General features: G+C 43.5%; 1 protein-coding gene across 3 annotated transcripts in view; it reads right to left on the reverse strand.

The window, feature by feature from the left end:
* LOC148817494 (segment polarity protein dishevelled homolog DVL-1-like) overlaps positions 1-14,681 on the reverse strand; it is a 48,063-nt gene extending 33,382 nt beyond the window's left edge. For all 3 annotated transcript variants that reach the window (XM_088938255.1, XM_088938253.1, XM_088938257.1), the window contains exons 1-3: positions 14,197-14,681; positions 1,043-1,112; positions 508-629 (exon numbers count right to left, since the gene is read on the reverse strand). In XM_088938255.1, the coding sequence (XP_088794381.1) occupies positions 508-629; positions 1,043-1,112; positions 14,197-14,366 (362 nt within the window). In that variant the 5' untranslated portion in view covers positions 14,367-14,681. The remainder of the gene's footprint in view (positions 1-507; positions 630-1,042; positions 1,113-14,196) is intronic.
* Positions 14,682-14,997: the final 316 nt, after the last annotated feature.

The following is a 14,997-nucleotide window of genomic DNA, read 5'->3' on the forward strand; positions in this document are numbered from 1 at the left end:
AAGGCGTAAGTGTATAATAATAGTGCTTCACGGCATAGCTGTCAGAGCTGCAGGTCTTTGCAGCCACGTCTGTGCATCAGTATGTCAATGTATGAAAGTGTCATAGTGTGTTACTGTGTATCCCTGAGTGCCCATCAGCATTTTGTATGCAATGCATCACAATCCCACTCACTTTCTACCATGTATTTATTGTTCTGCTTGTATTTATTACTCTGTTTGATTATTGTTTGTACATACTGTCACTATTTATTACGATATAGTGTCTACTGTTGTACTGTGCATGTCCTGAGAGAACGGCATGAATAAGAGTCCCATTGTACATGTTCATGTGAAAAACAAACTCCTCTGTCTGTCTATTACTACAGTAAGTATAAGCAGAAGTATAATTGCTTGCAGAAGTGTGTACTGGCACACATTGATGCAGATCAGTGTGTCAGTGTAGCACTGCGCATCGATCTGTATTTGTGCAACCATGTGCAGCAGTGTGCATCTGACATGATTACTTACTGGAATGATGGAGGCCTGGAGTCTCCGATGCCCCCTGTCCTTTCGAGTGGGGGGGGCAGCTCAGGCTGGCTCTCCGTACACTGGGAGCCCCCGTCAGAGTGAGAGCTCTCTGCCAGTACCAGCTGGGGGGGGGGGGGAGACAGACACACCCACAGGGAGAAAGAGGTGGATGAGTTGGCTGACAGTTACACTAAGATTGTGATGTAGCAGAATGCATTCGTCTGATTTCTTTTTATGAAATGGACAGATATATTCTATCTAGCCAGAGAACAAAGCAATATAATCAGGGCTTGGTGAAAAATGAGCAATTGGCAACACAATTAAAAGCAAGCTTTACTATACAGTGCTGCACTGGATTATTCAGGCAAATATTGTATAACAACACATAACTCACGTACTTGTACTGTAATTATGTGTAATGCATTACATCACCTGCTGTGTGGTATTGTGTTGAATGTTATTGCAATTACATTTAGCTGTGTTGCACTAGATGTTTTCTTTTCCGACCCAAGGGGGTGGCACGGACACTACTCACCCAGGACACCACTCTCCCGTTGAAACAGGGAAGCTTGGCGTTGTCATCTGAGATCTCTTCCTTGACAACACTGCAGGATGGACAGATGAGACAAAAGACAAGGCCATGTGGTCAGTACCAGGCAACAGGAGAGAGACATCCAGAGCCCACTGATGTATCTGCGTGGTCACAGAAGAAAGTGTGTGTGTTTTTCAATGTGTGGTATGTGGCAGCGACAGAGGGGTTATTAATAGAGTGGGGCTGCTCTGGAGTCTCAGCCTGGAGCTGTAAATTCCCCCCAGGAATACCACAGAGTTAGCTTGTGACCCCAGAGGCAAAGGACCCCCTGTTAAAGCTCTGTAATCCCACCTGCCGAGCCGGGAGGTGTCAGATTCAGCAGGCTGAAGAGGAGGGCAAGACAGCGGGTAGAGATCAGAGACAGAGGCCATTTGGGATTAATGTTGTGTGAAGAGAGGGGAAAAAAGATTAAGATTAATATGTGCAGGACAGTGGATAGACCTGAGGCACTGAGGCAGAAGAGGCAGTGCAGGACAGTGGTTAGAGGTGAGGCACTGAGGCAGAAGAGGCAGTGCAGGGCAGTGGTTAGAGCTGAGGGACTGAGGCAGAAGAGGCAGTGCAGGGCAGTGGTTAGAGCTGAGGGACTGAGGCAGAAGAGGCAGTGCAGGACAGTGGTTAGAGGTGAGGCACTGAGGCAGAAGAGGCAGTGCAGGGCAGTGGTTAGAGCTGAGGGACTGAGGCAGAAGAGGCAGTGCAGGACAGTGGTTAGAGCTGAGGGACTGAGGCAGAAGAGGCAGTGCAGGGCAGTGGTTAGAGCTGAGGGACTGAGGCAGAAGAGGCAGTGCAGGGCAGTGGTTAGAGCTGAGGGACTGAGGCAGAAGAGGCAGTGCAGGGCAGTGGTTAGAGCTGAGGGACTGAGGCAGAAGAGGCAGTGCAGGACAGTGGTTAGAGCTGAGGGACTGAGGAAGAAGAGGCAGTGCAGGACAGTGGTTAGAGCTGAGGGACTGAGGCAGATGAAGCTCTTTTTCCACTTTCCTCAGTTCTCCAGTTCTCACAAACTGTGAAGATGCCTGTAGGTTTGTAACATAAATAGTATTAACTTACATCAGAGGCACAGCACATTTGTGCTTTTATAGAATATTTTGAATGTTTTCCATGATATTTTTATACTTAAATTTTCAATAAATTTCCAGACAAGTGGAAATGGTCCAAGTTTTGGAAGATGTATAGGGCCCCAGTGTGTTCTTGTATCCATTATGTGTAGCCGTTAATGACAAGAAAGCAGGAGCTTAATGAGGTCATAACCCCAAACCCTATACTCTATGGTCAATTAAACAGGAGACTTGTTAAGCAGAGATAATTTGGCACCAAAATATGAGTGTCCTTCAACCCTCAAGGACAACATTTCTCTTAAATGAATAGATCACTTGCTTATGTGATTAATAACAGGGCTTTCCAATTTTCAGAAACAGGTGATCTATAATGCTGTTATCTTGGGTCAAACCGCAAGCCCTCTGTACACTGCTAAAACAATCATAATACACCCCTAACAATCCCATCAGAAGTAAAATTTCTGTCAACTTTATGAAAAACTGGATTGTCTGCTATCATTATGCAAATATAACAACTGTATAACAACAGCATAATACACTCAGAAAATGTGTCACACAAGTGTCAAAAAGGTGCAAATTCACTGGTAACACACGATGAAAGACTGTATAATACCTTCACCAGGAACAAACTTTATTCCACTTCTTCTTTAGTTCAAAGAGAATTAATAAAATTAATAAAACAACTGCTGATTTTTCTGAATCTGGAACAGCTTCAAATATTCATTAAAAGTTTTTTTTTTGCATATTTAATTTCTAACCAGTTTTGCAGAGCTCTCAGGATTAAAGACAAAGAGCTTTTCATACACTTTTAGAACATTTGCAACTGCAGATCATGCACCGTGTCATTTCAGTATTTAACTGAATCCCGACATCAGTTTCACCCTTTCAGAAATGTGAAGAGGCGCTGAGTGGTTTTTCTCACTGAAACTACAGCTGAGTGGCCCCAGTAACTCCAGATCACTAATAAGTTTGCACCTGCTGATGTAGGCAATGTTGCAAACACTGGACACTGGATAACCAACAGAATTGCGGTGTGCTGACCGCTGACCCTTGACCCTGCACTGCAAGACTGTCCAATCCTAGCCCTGGAGGAGGTATTCTAGATCTCTTTACAGCAGTAGAACCTGAACAGTCGGGAAAAAAACTGATTGAACAACCCTTTTATGGAGTCTTGTTTCAATTAGCTCTTGATTAAGAACTAGAAAACAGGGCTGGATTGTCTTTGTATCCACTTAATTGATTCAATTAATTCATTAAAGTCTGAAATGGAATACCAGGAACAAATGAGTCAATCCTATGCTATTTATTTTTAACACTTTTTGAACTCTAGAATTGAAGTGTTAGAGAGTTGTGTGATCGCTTTTTTAGATGCTGGGCGTCAGAATTCCTTTCATGTAGAATTGTGCGAATGACCACATGGAATTTAACACATGAGTCTAGACATCACTAAGAATGCTTATTTATGGGAGTGTTTGACACGGTGTCATTCCCACCTGCCTCTGTACATCAGTGATAACCACGTTGGAGCTATGAAGAGCCGCAATTTTAAACCAGGATGAAACACAGCACTGTTTGAGATATTTGGGATATATAAACAGGAAACACTTGGTTAGACTAACCATTTTCTCATTGAAAATGTGTGTTGTGAATGAATACAGTTCCCTGAAAAAGTATTCACCCCCTTTCAGATTTTCTGAATTGTTGCATATTTCTGCCACTGAATGAATCAGAAATTTGTGTGGGCATCCTACTAGTCCTACTCCTACATACTGTAAAGGGAGTCTGAATGAACAAATATCACCACAGTTCGCTATTTGGTTGTTTCATTTAGTACACAGGCAAAGTTATCCAACATCCAAATGTTAACGCTATCACAGTCCAATCAACTCAATTAACGCTAATGAATTTCTGATAACATTCAGTGTCAAAAATATGTAAAGAATCTGAAAATCGGAAAGGGGATGAATACTTTTTCATAGAACTGTACTGCGTTTGCTAACAAGTGTAAGAGGCTGTTACCAGAGAGCACTGTTATTAGTCTGGCTCTTTAAATGGGGAGCTGCCCAGGGGTATCTGTCACAGTTGTTTGGCAGAAAGACCTTCTGCTTCACGGGCACATGGTCCTGGTTTCAGTTCCAAACCTGCTCTTTGGCCGCCTGCTTCCAGAAAAGCCTTTTGCTTTTACCTCGGCTCTCCCACTTGCTTCACTATCGATCAGATAAAAAAAGGTCAAACCAAGGTGTGCTTTTCCGATATATGCCGTCTGCACTATTTTTCCCCCCAAGCAATGCACTTTTCCGTGATGAGTAATGCCCTGAAAGTCCCTTATGATTTCTAAAAAAAAAGGTGCACTGGGGAGAAAAAGCTTCAAGAAAGAAAAGGAACTAAAGAAGCAAACGTGTGGAAGAACAAAAAAAAACGACAGACACATTCAGAAAGCACCTACAATATCCGAATAGGACAACACCATGTGCTAAATACATCTTCTTCAGACGCTATAGGCAGTCTACATTATTTTAAAAATCCAATGTAAATGGCTTTGTCTGACTGTGTTATATTGTAAGCTATAAAGTGGTTGTGGTATGGAATGCCATATGAATATCATGCAAGCTCTACAGTGGGTCTTACTTTGTGTGTATTAAGAATACTGAAAACCACTCTTTTTGTATCCCCTCTGGTTAAGAACACAAAACCAAAACCAAAACCAGTTTTGCTTTTAGGCATGAGCTCAGTAATAATCCCTTCTGTCTTTCTGCCTGAGAAACAGGGAGTGCTGCAGTGTCTGTGGCTGTGATCACTGCTGCAGAAGACCCCAGTCCTGATCGTCAAACCCACTGCAATCAGACAGTTCAGACTCCAAACTCTCAGCTGTATGTGGGCTCTCTCACAAAATGGACAGAGCAAGCACAGGTGAAACAGTGTGTATTTTGCCCCAGATGAGGGCATCTGTGAAGCAAATAATTCTGGGAAATATCACTTCACGTCTGTCTGTGAAAATCAATTTAATGCAACAAGGCTGGAACAGCCAGCACCTTCCTTGGTAAAAAAAGAAACACTAAAATGATCCTCCAGAATCTTCCATATTCCCATAACATCCTGCAAGACATATTTGGAATTTGATGACGTATTCCATTCATCCATCCATTACCAGAAAACTGCTTATTTCTGGCAAAGATCAGGAACACCTAATATCCATCAGGAAAACTGTTAGTGCTCAAGCAGAGACTATATTCTGGAAAAGAACCCCAGGTCACTGCAGAGTGTACACTCAGGGACAATTAATAGACATCCATAAACCTAGCCAGAAGGCCTCTGGAAGCTGGGAGAAAATCCATAAGAACTCAGGAAGAACATGCAAACTCCACCCAGACTGGAATTAAACCCAGGAGCCAAGGACTGTGAGGCAGCAGCAATAACCACCATAAATAAAATATAGTAAACAAGACAGCTCGTACATAAACCCAAGACCTGCTTTTAGTCAAACTAAATTAGAAGACTACCAAGCAATTGGAGTCTCCTTTGTCTCACTGCACTGCATCATAAACATTCTTACGAGCAGAAAAGTCAATAATCTCAAAATATAATAGATTGTACACTATGAGTTTATACACATTAGGCTTTCTACAACAAGGCTTTCTATGTTATGGAGCTCATGTTTCGTAAGATGTAGTATTGGGCAGAAGGCAAAAAGACAACACTGTCTTCTTCACCTGTCAGCTTTTTCCCAGTTAAATATGTTGTTCTTGTTCTCCTCATACCATATTTGGAGATGCATGCTCCGAACTGTCCCCTCCTCCCATTGTGAAACTGTACTATAAAGTCCTCAATTCCATTTTGGTCTATAATTACATCCATTAATCCTTTATATATGATTGATCAACCTGTCCTGTGATGAGATTTTGAGCCCATGAGGGCTTCGTTAAACTTGAGTGAAATCCATTAATTGTCTTCAGCGTCGGTACATTTCACTCTAAAGCTGTACTGGGACCTCTACTTATGATGAAGTACAGAAAAAGAAAGCTATTCATTTCAGGAGTTATAACCATATAACTGGGGGAAGATCCCGCTCTCCTGTTTTAATGATTTAAAGAAATCGCACATCTCCAGAAATGTATTCTACAACATGCAGCAAAAACAACTTCCCGTAAACACCACTGAATTACTCCCTCCGTAAACACTGCTTATGAATTAGATGAGGAATGAAGACAGCCTTGCCAGCTCTTGATTGTATTTGTGAATACAGAGACAAATCTAAACAAGAAGCTGACTTCCACCTGTACTCTTCCTAGTGTGCCATGAGTAGCTGAGTAAAGGAAGAGAGTTGATATGGGCCCATTCCACCAGAAATCTGCTGTGCCGGCCTGTGGCATCTCAGGAATTCTGCTGCTAGCCTCGTGTGTGAAACAAGGAGCTTGAAATACTCACACACACAGACATACACACTTCACACTGTCACGCACAAAAAGACATATAAAAGATACTCTTAACAGTGATGCAGTAATAGGCTTTAAAAATACACACAATGCATGCACACAACGTTTCATGAGTAACCCAAAAACACACATATCTGATGAAAGCCAAGCATACACGCTGCAAAGACTACACACTAGTGAATGCATACACAGCACTAATATTGGCACTAGCATGTGTCTGGCTCCTCACACCTTCTGTATGATACCTTCTCCTACCCTCTCTCAGTAAGAACTGCCAGACTCAGGCAGGTACAGTATTATCAGATTTTCCAGATTGCTGGACATCACACTTTGTGGTGGCAGTCTGTGTGCATACAGGGCAGGATTAGGAGATGCCTGCCTGCTCTGAAAGTCTGTGTCATGCTGGTTATGAAGGGCTGAGGCCAGTAGACTAGGTGGGGGGCTGACTGGCTCTCGTTTTACAGACTTCAGGGTTCTGAGATGTGGACAGAAGACCAGATAACAGAGCAATATCTCGAGAGCATCTGGCCACCGAACGTAAATCATGCATTTTGCATTCTGTGATCCCCCCAGCAATGCGAGAGTACTCGATGGGCCAACTCTGGCTACACAAGTCCAAACTGATACAACAAAATAAGGATCACTCCACTTCACTGATGCGAAACAGGAACAGATTTAAGGCCTTTAAAAGCAAACTGAATAAGAGATATTGTATGTAAGGAATACCTTTCCTTTTATGTTCCATGTGGCTTACACTGAAACAATAAGAAATGCATCACGCAATAGTTAAGTTAGAACAGGATTTTAAACACTGGCAGCAGGTGCCCTACGACCTTTCCCATAAGCAGGCAGTACCTCACGGATTTGCAGCCTGCAGACGCTGAGCCCGCACAGCAACCGTGGGTGCCTGCCAAGCAGGGAGCAAACTGCTCAGCGTGCTGTCTGCCACAGATGGAAAGAAGGCATAAGATGATAGATTGTGTAATTACACAAAAGAGCCAAGTACATCTACAGGAGGGGGGCTGCCAAATTTGGCAGACGTCTCTGGGGTACACCATGTTAAAGATGTAAATCCATGATGGCCAACTAGAGTCTTCAAAAACCACAGGGACCGTGGGATATTTTTTCCAACTGCACCCTCCGTTACTGAACAGAAGTAATTCCTTGCACATCTGGTCAAACATATCCAGATTTTCCAGGCTATACACTACTGATAATCCAAACTTGCAATAAACCTCTCTGGAGCTGGGGAACTCTGGAAGACCTCTGGGGGGGGGGAGGGGGGGGGAGCCTGGACAGCGCTGTTGGAAGAAGGGGGAACCACTGCTCCCCTGCTCTTGAAGTGCCCTACAAGGGCAGACAGCAATCGCAGCCTCTGACTCACACACACCCTGCGGTGTTAAAAAGCTGTGTCATATCCCCTGTGGTGAGGCTGAAGAGGATCCAACTGGACAGCGAGATCAAGGGGCACCTTTAAGATAAACAAATTAGTCTAGTTGTTTTTTCCCCACCCTTTGACCACCCCAGAGCGGGACGACCAATTGACATGGCAGGCCTGCAGTGACCAGAGACGACTACAGCCAAGCAGAAACCTGCAGAAGTGCACACATGCTAGACCACCGGGAAGTCGCTGTTGAAGGCAGACCCCTTGTAATTCATAACGGCCGCAAAAGATATCCCATTTCAGCTGGACAAGCAGGTCAAACAGGGTAAGTGCCCTGCAGTCACGCAGCCTCAGGTAGGTTTTGCTTGCTTGCTGATCTTCATCCCCACCCTTGCCACACCGATCTCAGGGAGTGGGGGGTGATCAGTGAGCACTGCACCACGGACTTAACCAGTAACTGCAGTTACTGCAGGCCTTGCCCTGATCTCCAAGTCTGCCGTCACCCCTCGTCATGACATGGCATGCAGGAGCTAAGACATCACCAACATCTGCGTGAGTCCCCTCAGCACTGGAAAGAGACACAGCAACGACAAAGCATGTCCTGTCATCCCAAGGCACTTAAAAACTTCGGACCCTCACTCTTCCTCTCCCAGACTCTCTCTTCTAGGGGAGAGAGGCACTGAAGCAACTCCACTCATGAGCACGTAATGAGGTGGGGAAACTGCCTGCTTTTCGCAATGGGAGGAGGAGACAATTCAGAGCACCCTACTGCAGCACGGTTACGTTACACTTTTTAATTCGGAAAACAAATTCTGGGATTGACTTTTAGGTGAGAAACATGATCATCACATTACCACCATCCTCGATGACTTTGTAATGACGCAGTCGCTACTGCCTGGGTACTGCCCAGAAAAACCAGGAAGAGGCAAGAAAAATTCCAGAAACACCTGCTTATGTCTCATAAACACTCCTGTTATCATTTAGGGTTTGAGGCAGACTGAGAAAAGATATAGAAATATTCACCGGGTAACTCCCAAAAACAGAAATTGTGAACAGCAGAGCAAAGAGAGTACACTCAACCTTCACTTTATGAGCACAGCAGGTTCCAAAATTTTTGCTTATAGGCAAAAGCCCTTAATTTCTCATTAAAATACACGCAAGAGTCTCTGATTCCTCCCAAGTGCTCGAAACTGGACATATACCAGTTGAGTTCAGGTCTGGTTTGCACCTATGATACAATAAGGAAAATTTACCAGCAATTATTTTTATGCAAGCTGTCATGTTTAAATGTATTATGAAGCAGATACGTGAAGAAATAAAACACACAACTAAAAGTAAGATAGAGCATCAAGCTGTCTGACGATATTGATACTGTGCATTCAGTGTGGATAATCAAAATAAAACATTTAATTGCATAATTTGTCAAGAATTGTCGATATAATTTTCAAAATACTACAGTTAAATTATTTTACACCATAACTAGTATAACACCCTTACAATTTATTTTAAAATTGTTAAGACAACAAGAGCTGAGAGGAATGAAATAAGAAGAATAAGCTGCAGGCCTGGAGCTTGTATTTGTGAGGGAAGTTAATACATATTGTGTACAAAAACAGGTACACATACTGTATGTTTTGCTTGTTTTAGCAAGTACCTATAAGGAAAGTGCTTGTTTAACAAGGGATGAGAATATTTTTCTGGTAAGCAGTAGGAGTTCTGCCTTGACTGGGAACAGCGAACTGTACGGGAAAGTTGCTATAATTCTTTTCCACAGCACAGCTTCACTCTGGCATTCTGATTCACTGGAGTTTCACACTGTACTCTGCATACAAACACTCCGGCACAGAAAAACAAACTGCTTCAGCTGGATCAGGAAGCAGGTATGGTTTGCAATGGCCACAAGTTAGCTTTCTAATTTCGTTTTACAAAGGAAAGAGAGCTCCTAATATTGCTGAGTCAGGAAGTGAATGGAGAAGAACCAGGGTGACTGAATGAATAAACTGATAGCAATACACCCAGGCACAGTGAAGCCAGCATGAGACGACCCAAACTATAGGCTTGTGGGCTTTTTCAAAAATTGTCTCCAAGTCAATGAGCACGCGTAAAGATACTACAGAGGGTTTTTATGAGCTGTGAACTCTCAGGGGGGGCTTAATCAAGACCTGCATCTCATTGTGGGGACATATTCATCCATTTGCCTTAACTCACACACTGACCTCATAGTCAGTGTACTTAGTACATAGTACTATGACCTCATAGTACTTATCAACCTCTACCTCTGGGAGCCAGGGGAAATACTACAACAAATTAATTTATTTGTGAGGCAATTTTCATCTCAAATGCTTCCCAGACAGCTGGGAACCACTTATGTGCAGCCCCCACCTGGGTGAGATGGAGCTGTCATTTTGCCTCCCCCCCCCCCCCCACACACACAGAGCTACATTACACAGCAGATCATGAGGACAAGTAAGAAATTACTTCACCTGTTGAATTAAGGAGAAAATAAATTTAAGAAGGCCGAATTGTGCAAGTCCTAGGTGGAAATTAGCTCGCATAATGTATGAACAGTGCAACAGGCATTTCAATGGCCAAGTAGTCAGAATGTTAGCACCTCAGTTTACCATCTCCTCTTCTAAAGGATGGAACCTCCTACAGCAGTGTCCCTGTCACCATACTGGGACATTGGCTGGGAAATTCAGGTGAAGGAAATTTCCTCTCCTAGTAGTATACTGAGCATACTCAGTCTTCCTTAGCTTCTAAAGTCTAACGAAATCAGCCCACAAAGTGGAAATGCTGGTGTCAACACTGTCAACATTTTCAAACAAGCAGTATCGAGAAAAAGAAAAAATACAGTTCATGTTCACACTGGTACAGTAGCTACTAATAAAGTAAAAAACACTCCACTGTTCCTGAATTGATTCCTTCTTGTTTCCCCAGTTAATGTTTTCCTCGAAGCTACAGCACACTCATTAGAAATGAAGGACGAAAGCAAATTCGCCACCCCAGAGCACTGCAGTTTTGATCCATTTCTAGATTTGATTTATGAGCCGAGAGCTTTTATCAAACCAGTGCTGATAAATTATAAAAGAATTATTATTTCAACAGCACCAAGCCTGTCTACTCACAATAAGAGAGTAGAGTTGAGATATTCATCCATCTTCCCAGCAAGCCAGAGCCTGTCCCAGCAAGGCCGGACACACGCTGGATGGGACCCCAGTCCATCGCAGAGCACACTCAGGCACAAACACAAACACCAGGGCCAGTTTTCCCTGAAGCCAATTAACCTACTAGCATGACTGTGGGAGGAAACCCACCCACACGATCACAGGGAGAACACACAAGCTCCACACAGACTGCCACACAGGGCTCCCCAGTGCTGCGAGGCAGCAATGCTAACCACTGAGCCACCGGGCCGGCCTTGAGTCAGCCAACACCTGCTGTTCTTTTACACGAGGGCTTTCGGCTTCAACTCTGCAGAGGATCAACGTGCGATGTCACAGGAGTCTCCCCCGCTGAGAACAGAGGTTCAGCTCAGCCTTTCTTTCCACTTGCTCATGACCAGCCACACTCGCAAGGCGCACCAGGATAACCTAAATCAGGCCGCTCTTTGACTCTAACAGTGGCACGAGGGCTGTAAATGAAGTGGAAAAGTAGTTATTATGAGTTCCTCAATAAGTGCCCAATCAATACACGGCCTAACTGAATTAGAGGGGCCATAAATTCATTCTCCCTCTTGAGAGCTTTATGGGGTCCAAGGTTAATAATAAAAACCTGCATTCTTTAGAAGCTGTGGAGCTGTAGCACCCAGACTTTGGGTGCTGTTGCTGATTAATGAATCTGGCAATTCTACCTGAAAATCAATCCCTTTTCATTTCTTCTTATTCTTCCTGGCAACGAGGCTTGTAAAATGTTCCATTATTGCTCACAGAAGGAGTCTTGTTATTATTCATTTTATTGCTGCCATGATTATTACTGTTGGCTGCTGGAACAGTCCTAGCAGTCTCAATACGCGGTGCTTTGTTTGCAGTTCGGTTCTCTCAAATGCTGTTTTCAGGGATCATGTCCCACCTTCTCTGTATCAGAACGCTGGCCACCTCCTCTCTCCATAACCTATAATATTTTTCTGTTATCCTACGTAAAACACAGCATCGTACCACCAGATACTGATGAATCATGTTGTTGATATTCAAAATAACGCGCATTGGGGCTTGATAATTGCTACGACCGTGACACAGCAACAAACTGGGTAAAATCCGTGCAGACAGAAACCCTCAAACATACATCCTTAAGATACCGTCCAGTCTAATAACTTTTGAGGGCTTTGAAAGCTGTCTTCCATGTTACAGTCTGGCTTTTATGTTACTCCTCAGTTATTCAAGTAAAAAAGTTGCACATTTAACAAGGCCTGTCAGACTGGCTGTCAAAAGTTATTTATCGACGAGCTATAACCCTCCCAAGCTGAAGTTTGTTCTTCAAATTGCTCGATTTTAAAACGGGGTTGTCCAGGAATAACACATTAGCACCGGACCTACCGCATCTGTTTTAATACGACAGAAAACGGTCACCTTTTTGACTGACGTTTGTCCTGCCAATCTGATGCTGGACTATAGACGCGCACCCCAGGCCCCCGCCCGTCGTGGTCTGTCATCCACAGATGCTGAACTGAAAATGTCTTGTTCAGTGTGTGAGACGAGAGCGCCGTTTCCTAGGAGAGAAGCCTGACAGGCCCTCAGTCCCCGGTGCTCGCCTCTCGTCAGGCTGCCCCCGTCTCCTGGGCAGCCATTTTTGCGCGCTGGCTCTCCGAGCCGAGCTGTGGCCTACTCTCGCCGGCTTCGGCGTAACACGTACAAAACAGCCCTTTAAACCTGGAGTAAACGACCAGTAAAAGGCAGAAATCTGGACCGGGGGGCTGCTACGTCGCGGAAATGTCACTACCGTGACATGACAGAGCGTTGTCCAGTATTATTAATCCTGGTACTGATAATGATGTTAACGTTAGCCAGCTAATGGTGTCACTGACAAGCCAACGCGCAGGGATCAAATATATCTTAATGTGTGTATCGATATTGAAATTGATTATGCGTCTGTGTCTGCAAATTCCAACTACAGCCATCGCTCCCACGGCTCATAGTTAAAAACACACGCACGCACAACCCTTGTTGTATGTTGTAATGTTAATATTGACATCCCTAACACAGGGACAAACTACGCCGATTTCCCTAAACAATATCCTCACGATATATTTAGCAATCACATGAGCGGAACCAGCCGTGACATCGGTCATGTTCGGGGAAAAAAGAGCTGAGTGTAATGTTGCCATCGCGATCAATATCAACGTGAAAAAAAACGACAGCTGTCATGTTGTGTCAATTATTATTAAGTGCCGCAAAAATGACTGAGCGGACTGTGTTTTGAACATAAAAGCAATGCATTTAAAACGATTAGGCATTTTCAAAACATTATTCATAACCAAACTGAGCTCATGCGAGCGGGCTTATAAAATTTACCTTTAGTGTTAAAACACTGTTTGTTTGAACATTTTTAATTGTCGAGTTCTGAGCTTGTTGTGTGATTCGTAGGCCACGATCAGCGATGTGTAGGTAAGCGCAAATGTCAACGTGTTTCGGTTTTTATTCAAGATATTTCTTTTTGACATGACAAACTTCGGCGATTAAGGAAACAAGTGATCAGTCATCTTGCTGTCATGACACTTCAAATACAAACAGTTCAATGGAAACGAGCCGAGAATTCAAATGCCCGAATACGAGCTAGCTACATTATTTCTCTTCATCCTAACCGTGACATCTCCCCTGTGCATATGTGACTAATGATACCATACTAGAGAACATATCAATATTCATTTGTGTAAGAGAAAAAAAAAACAATCCTAGAGTAACAAAACCACAAACGTATAGTAAGGTGTCATGAATGATTCACGGTGTTAATTCGATAACCTTCAGTGAAGTTGCAACATGCAATAAATACAGAACAGGTCCTAATCACGGCATCTAAACAATTAACTTATATTAATTAAAGAGGTGGCATGACCGCAAGGCAGTGCCTTTTATTGTTAAACACTCATAGTTTTCAGTAATTAACAGGCACACACAAATATGGGTTTTTTTTTTATAATATAGCGACGAACAACGTTATACCAGCAAAAAAAAAAAACAACAGTGAACTGGAGCTAAAACGTGAGATCGGAAAGACAAAACGTATTCCACTCACCCAAAGTCCTGGTCCATGGATTTAAAGAAGAATTTGTAGTTGTTGACTGCTCGATTGTTAAGGACATTTTTGAAATCCGCTAAAGTCACTTTTTCGGGCGGAACTGTCAATTTCACCAAGTAAGGAGTCTCCTCTTCGTCTATATGATAGATTATTTTAGTCTCCGCCATGAGAATGTGAATAAGACAATCATTGACATGAAAAAAGGGGGAAAAAACGGGGCTGCCGCGATCCAATATAAAATAGAGATTAAAAATAATAACGACGTTAAAAATGTCAATAAATTAAAAAAAAGCCTCCAACAGTGCTTTGTTGCACGCTTATAAAATAAATAAACCCGTCTTTGACAGCACAAGCAAGAAAACACTCATAATCGAGGTCTGGGTGTCTCTGTTGCAGCTCCAATGTGTCTCACAGTACGGTAGTCGGTAGCTCAGTGGAGTAAAACAGGAAGAGACGATTCACATCCTTGGAAGACTGAGCCTGGAATATTACTGGTTTTCCAGCGATGTCCCTCGCAAGTGCTGCCACCTAGCGGCGCGACGAGCCCACCGCAGCACGGTGCGCCCGGTGCAATACTACAGTACCTGCTGTAGGAGCCCCCTAGATTCCGGCGGCTTGCTAATATTTGTCAAAACGAGAGCAGGAAATTGTCTCTCTGATCCCGCCAGTGCCTGTGCCTAGCCAGAAGTTCATGACCAGCTCGCTTAACCGGTGCAGATATGAATCGGAATGATATGAGCGGTGGTCTTCCTGCGGGGGGATTCCTGTCAGTATTACCAGAGGTGTTTTTCAATGTCT

Source organism: Atractosteus spatula, chromosome 20, assembly GCF_055471065.1.
Source record: "Atractosteus spatula isolate fAtrSpa1 chromosome 20, fAtrSpa1.hap1, whole genome shotgun sequence".
In the NCBI taxonomy this organism is placed as follows: Eukaryota; Metazoa; Chordata; class Actinopteri; order Semionotiformes; family Lepisosteidae; genus Atractosteus; species Atractosteus spatula.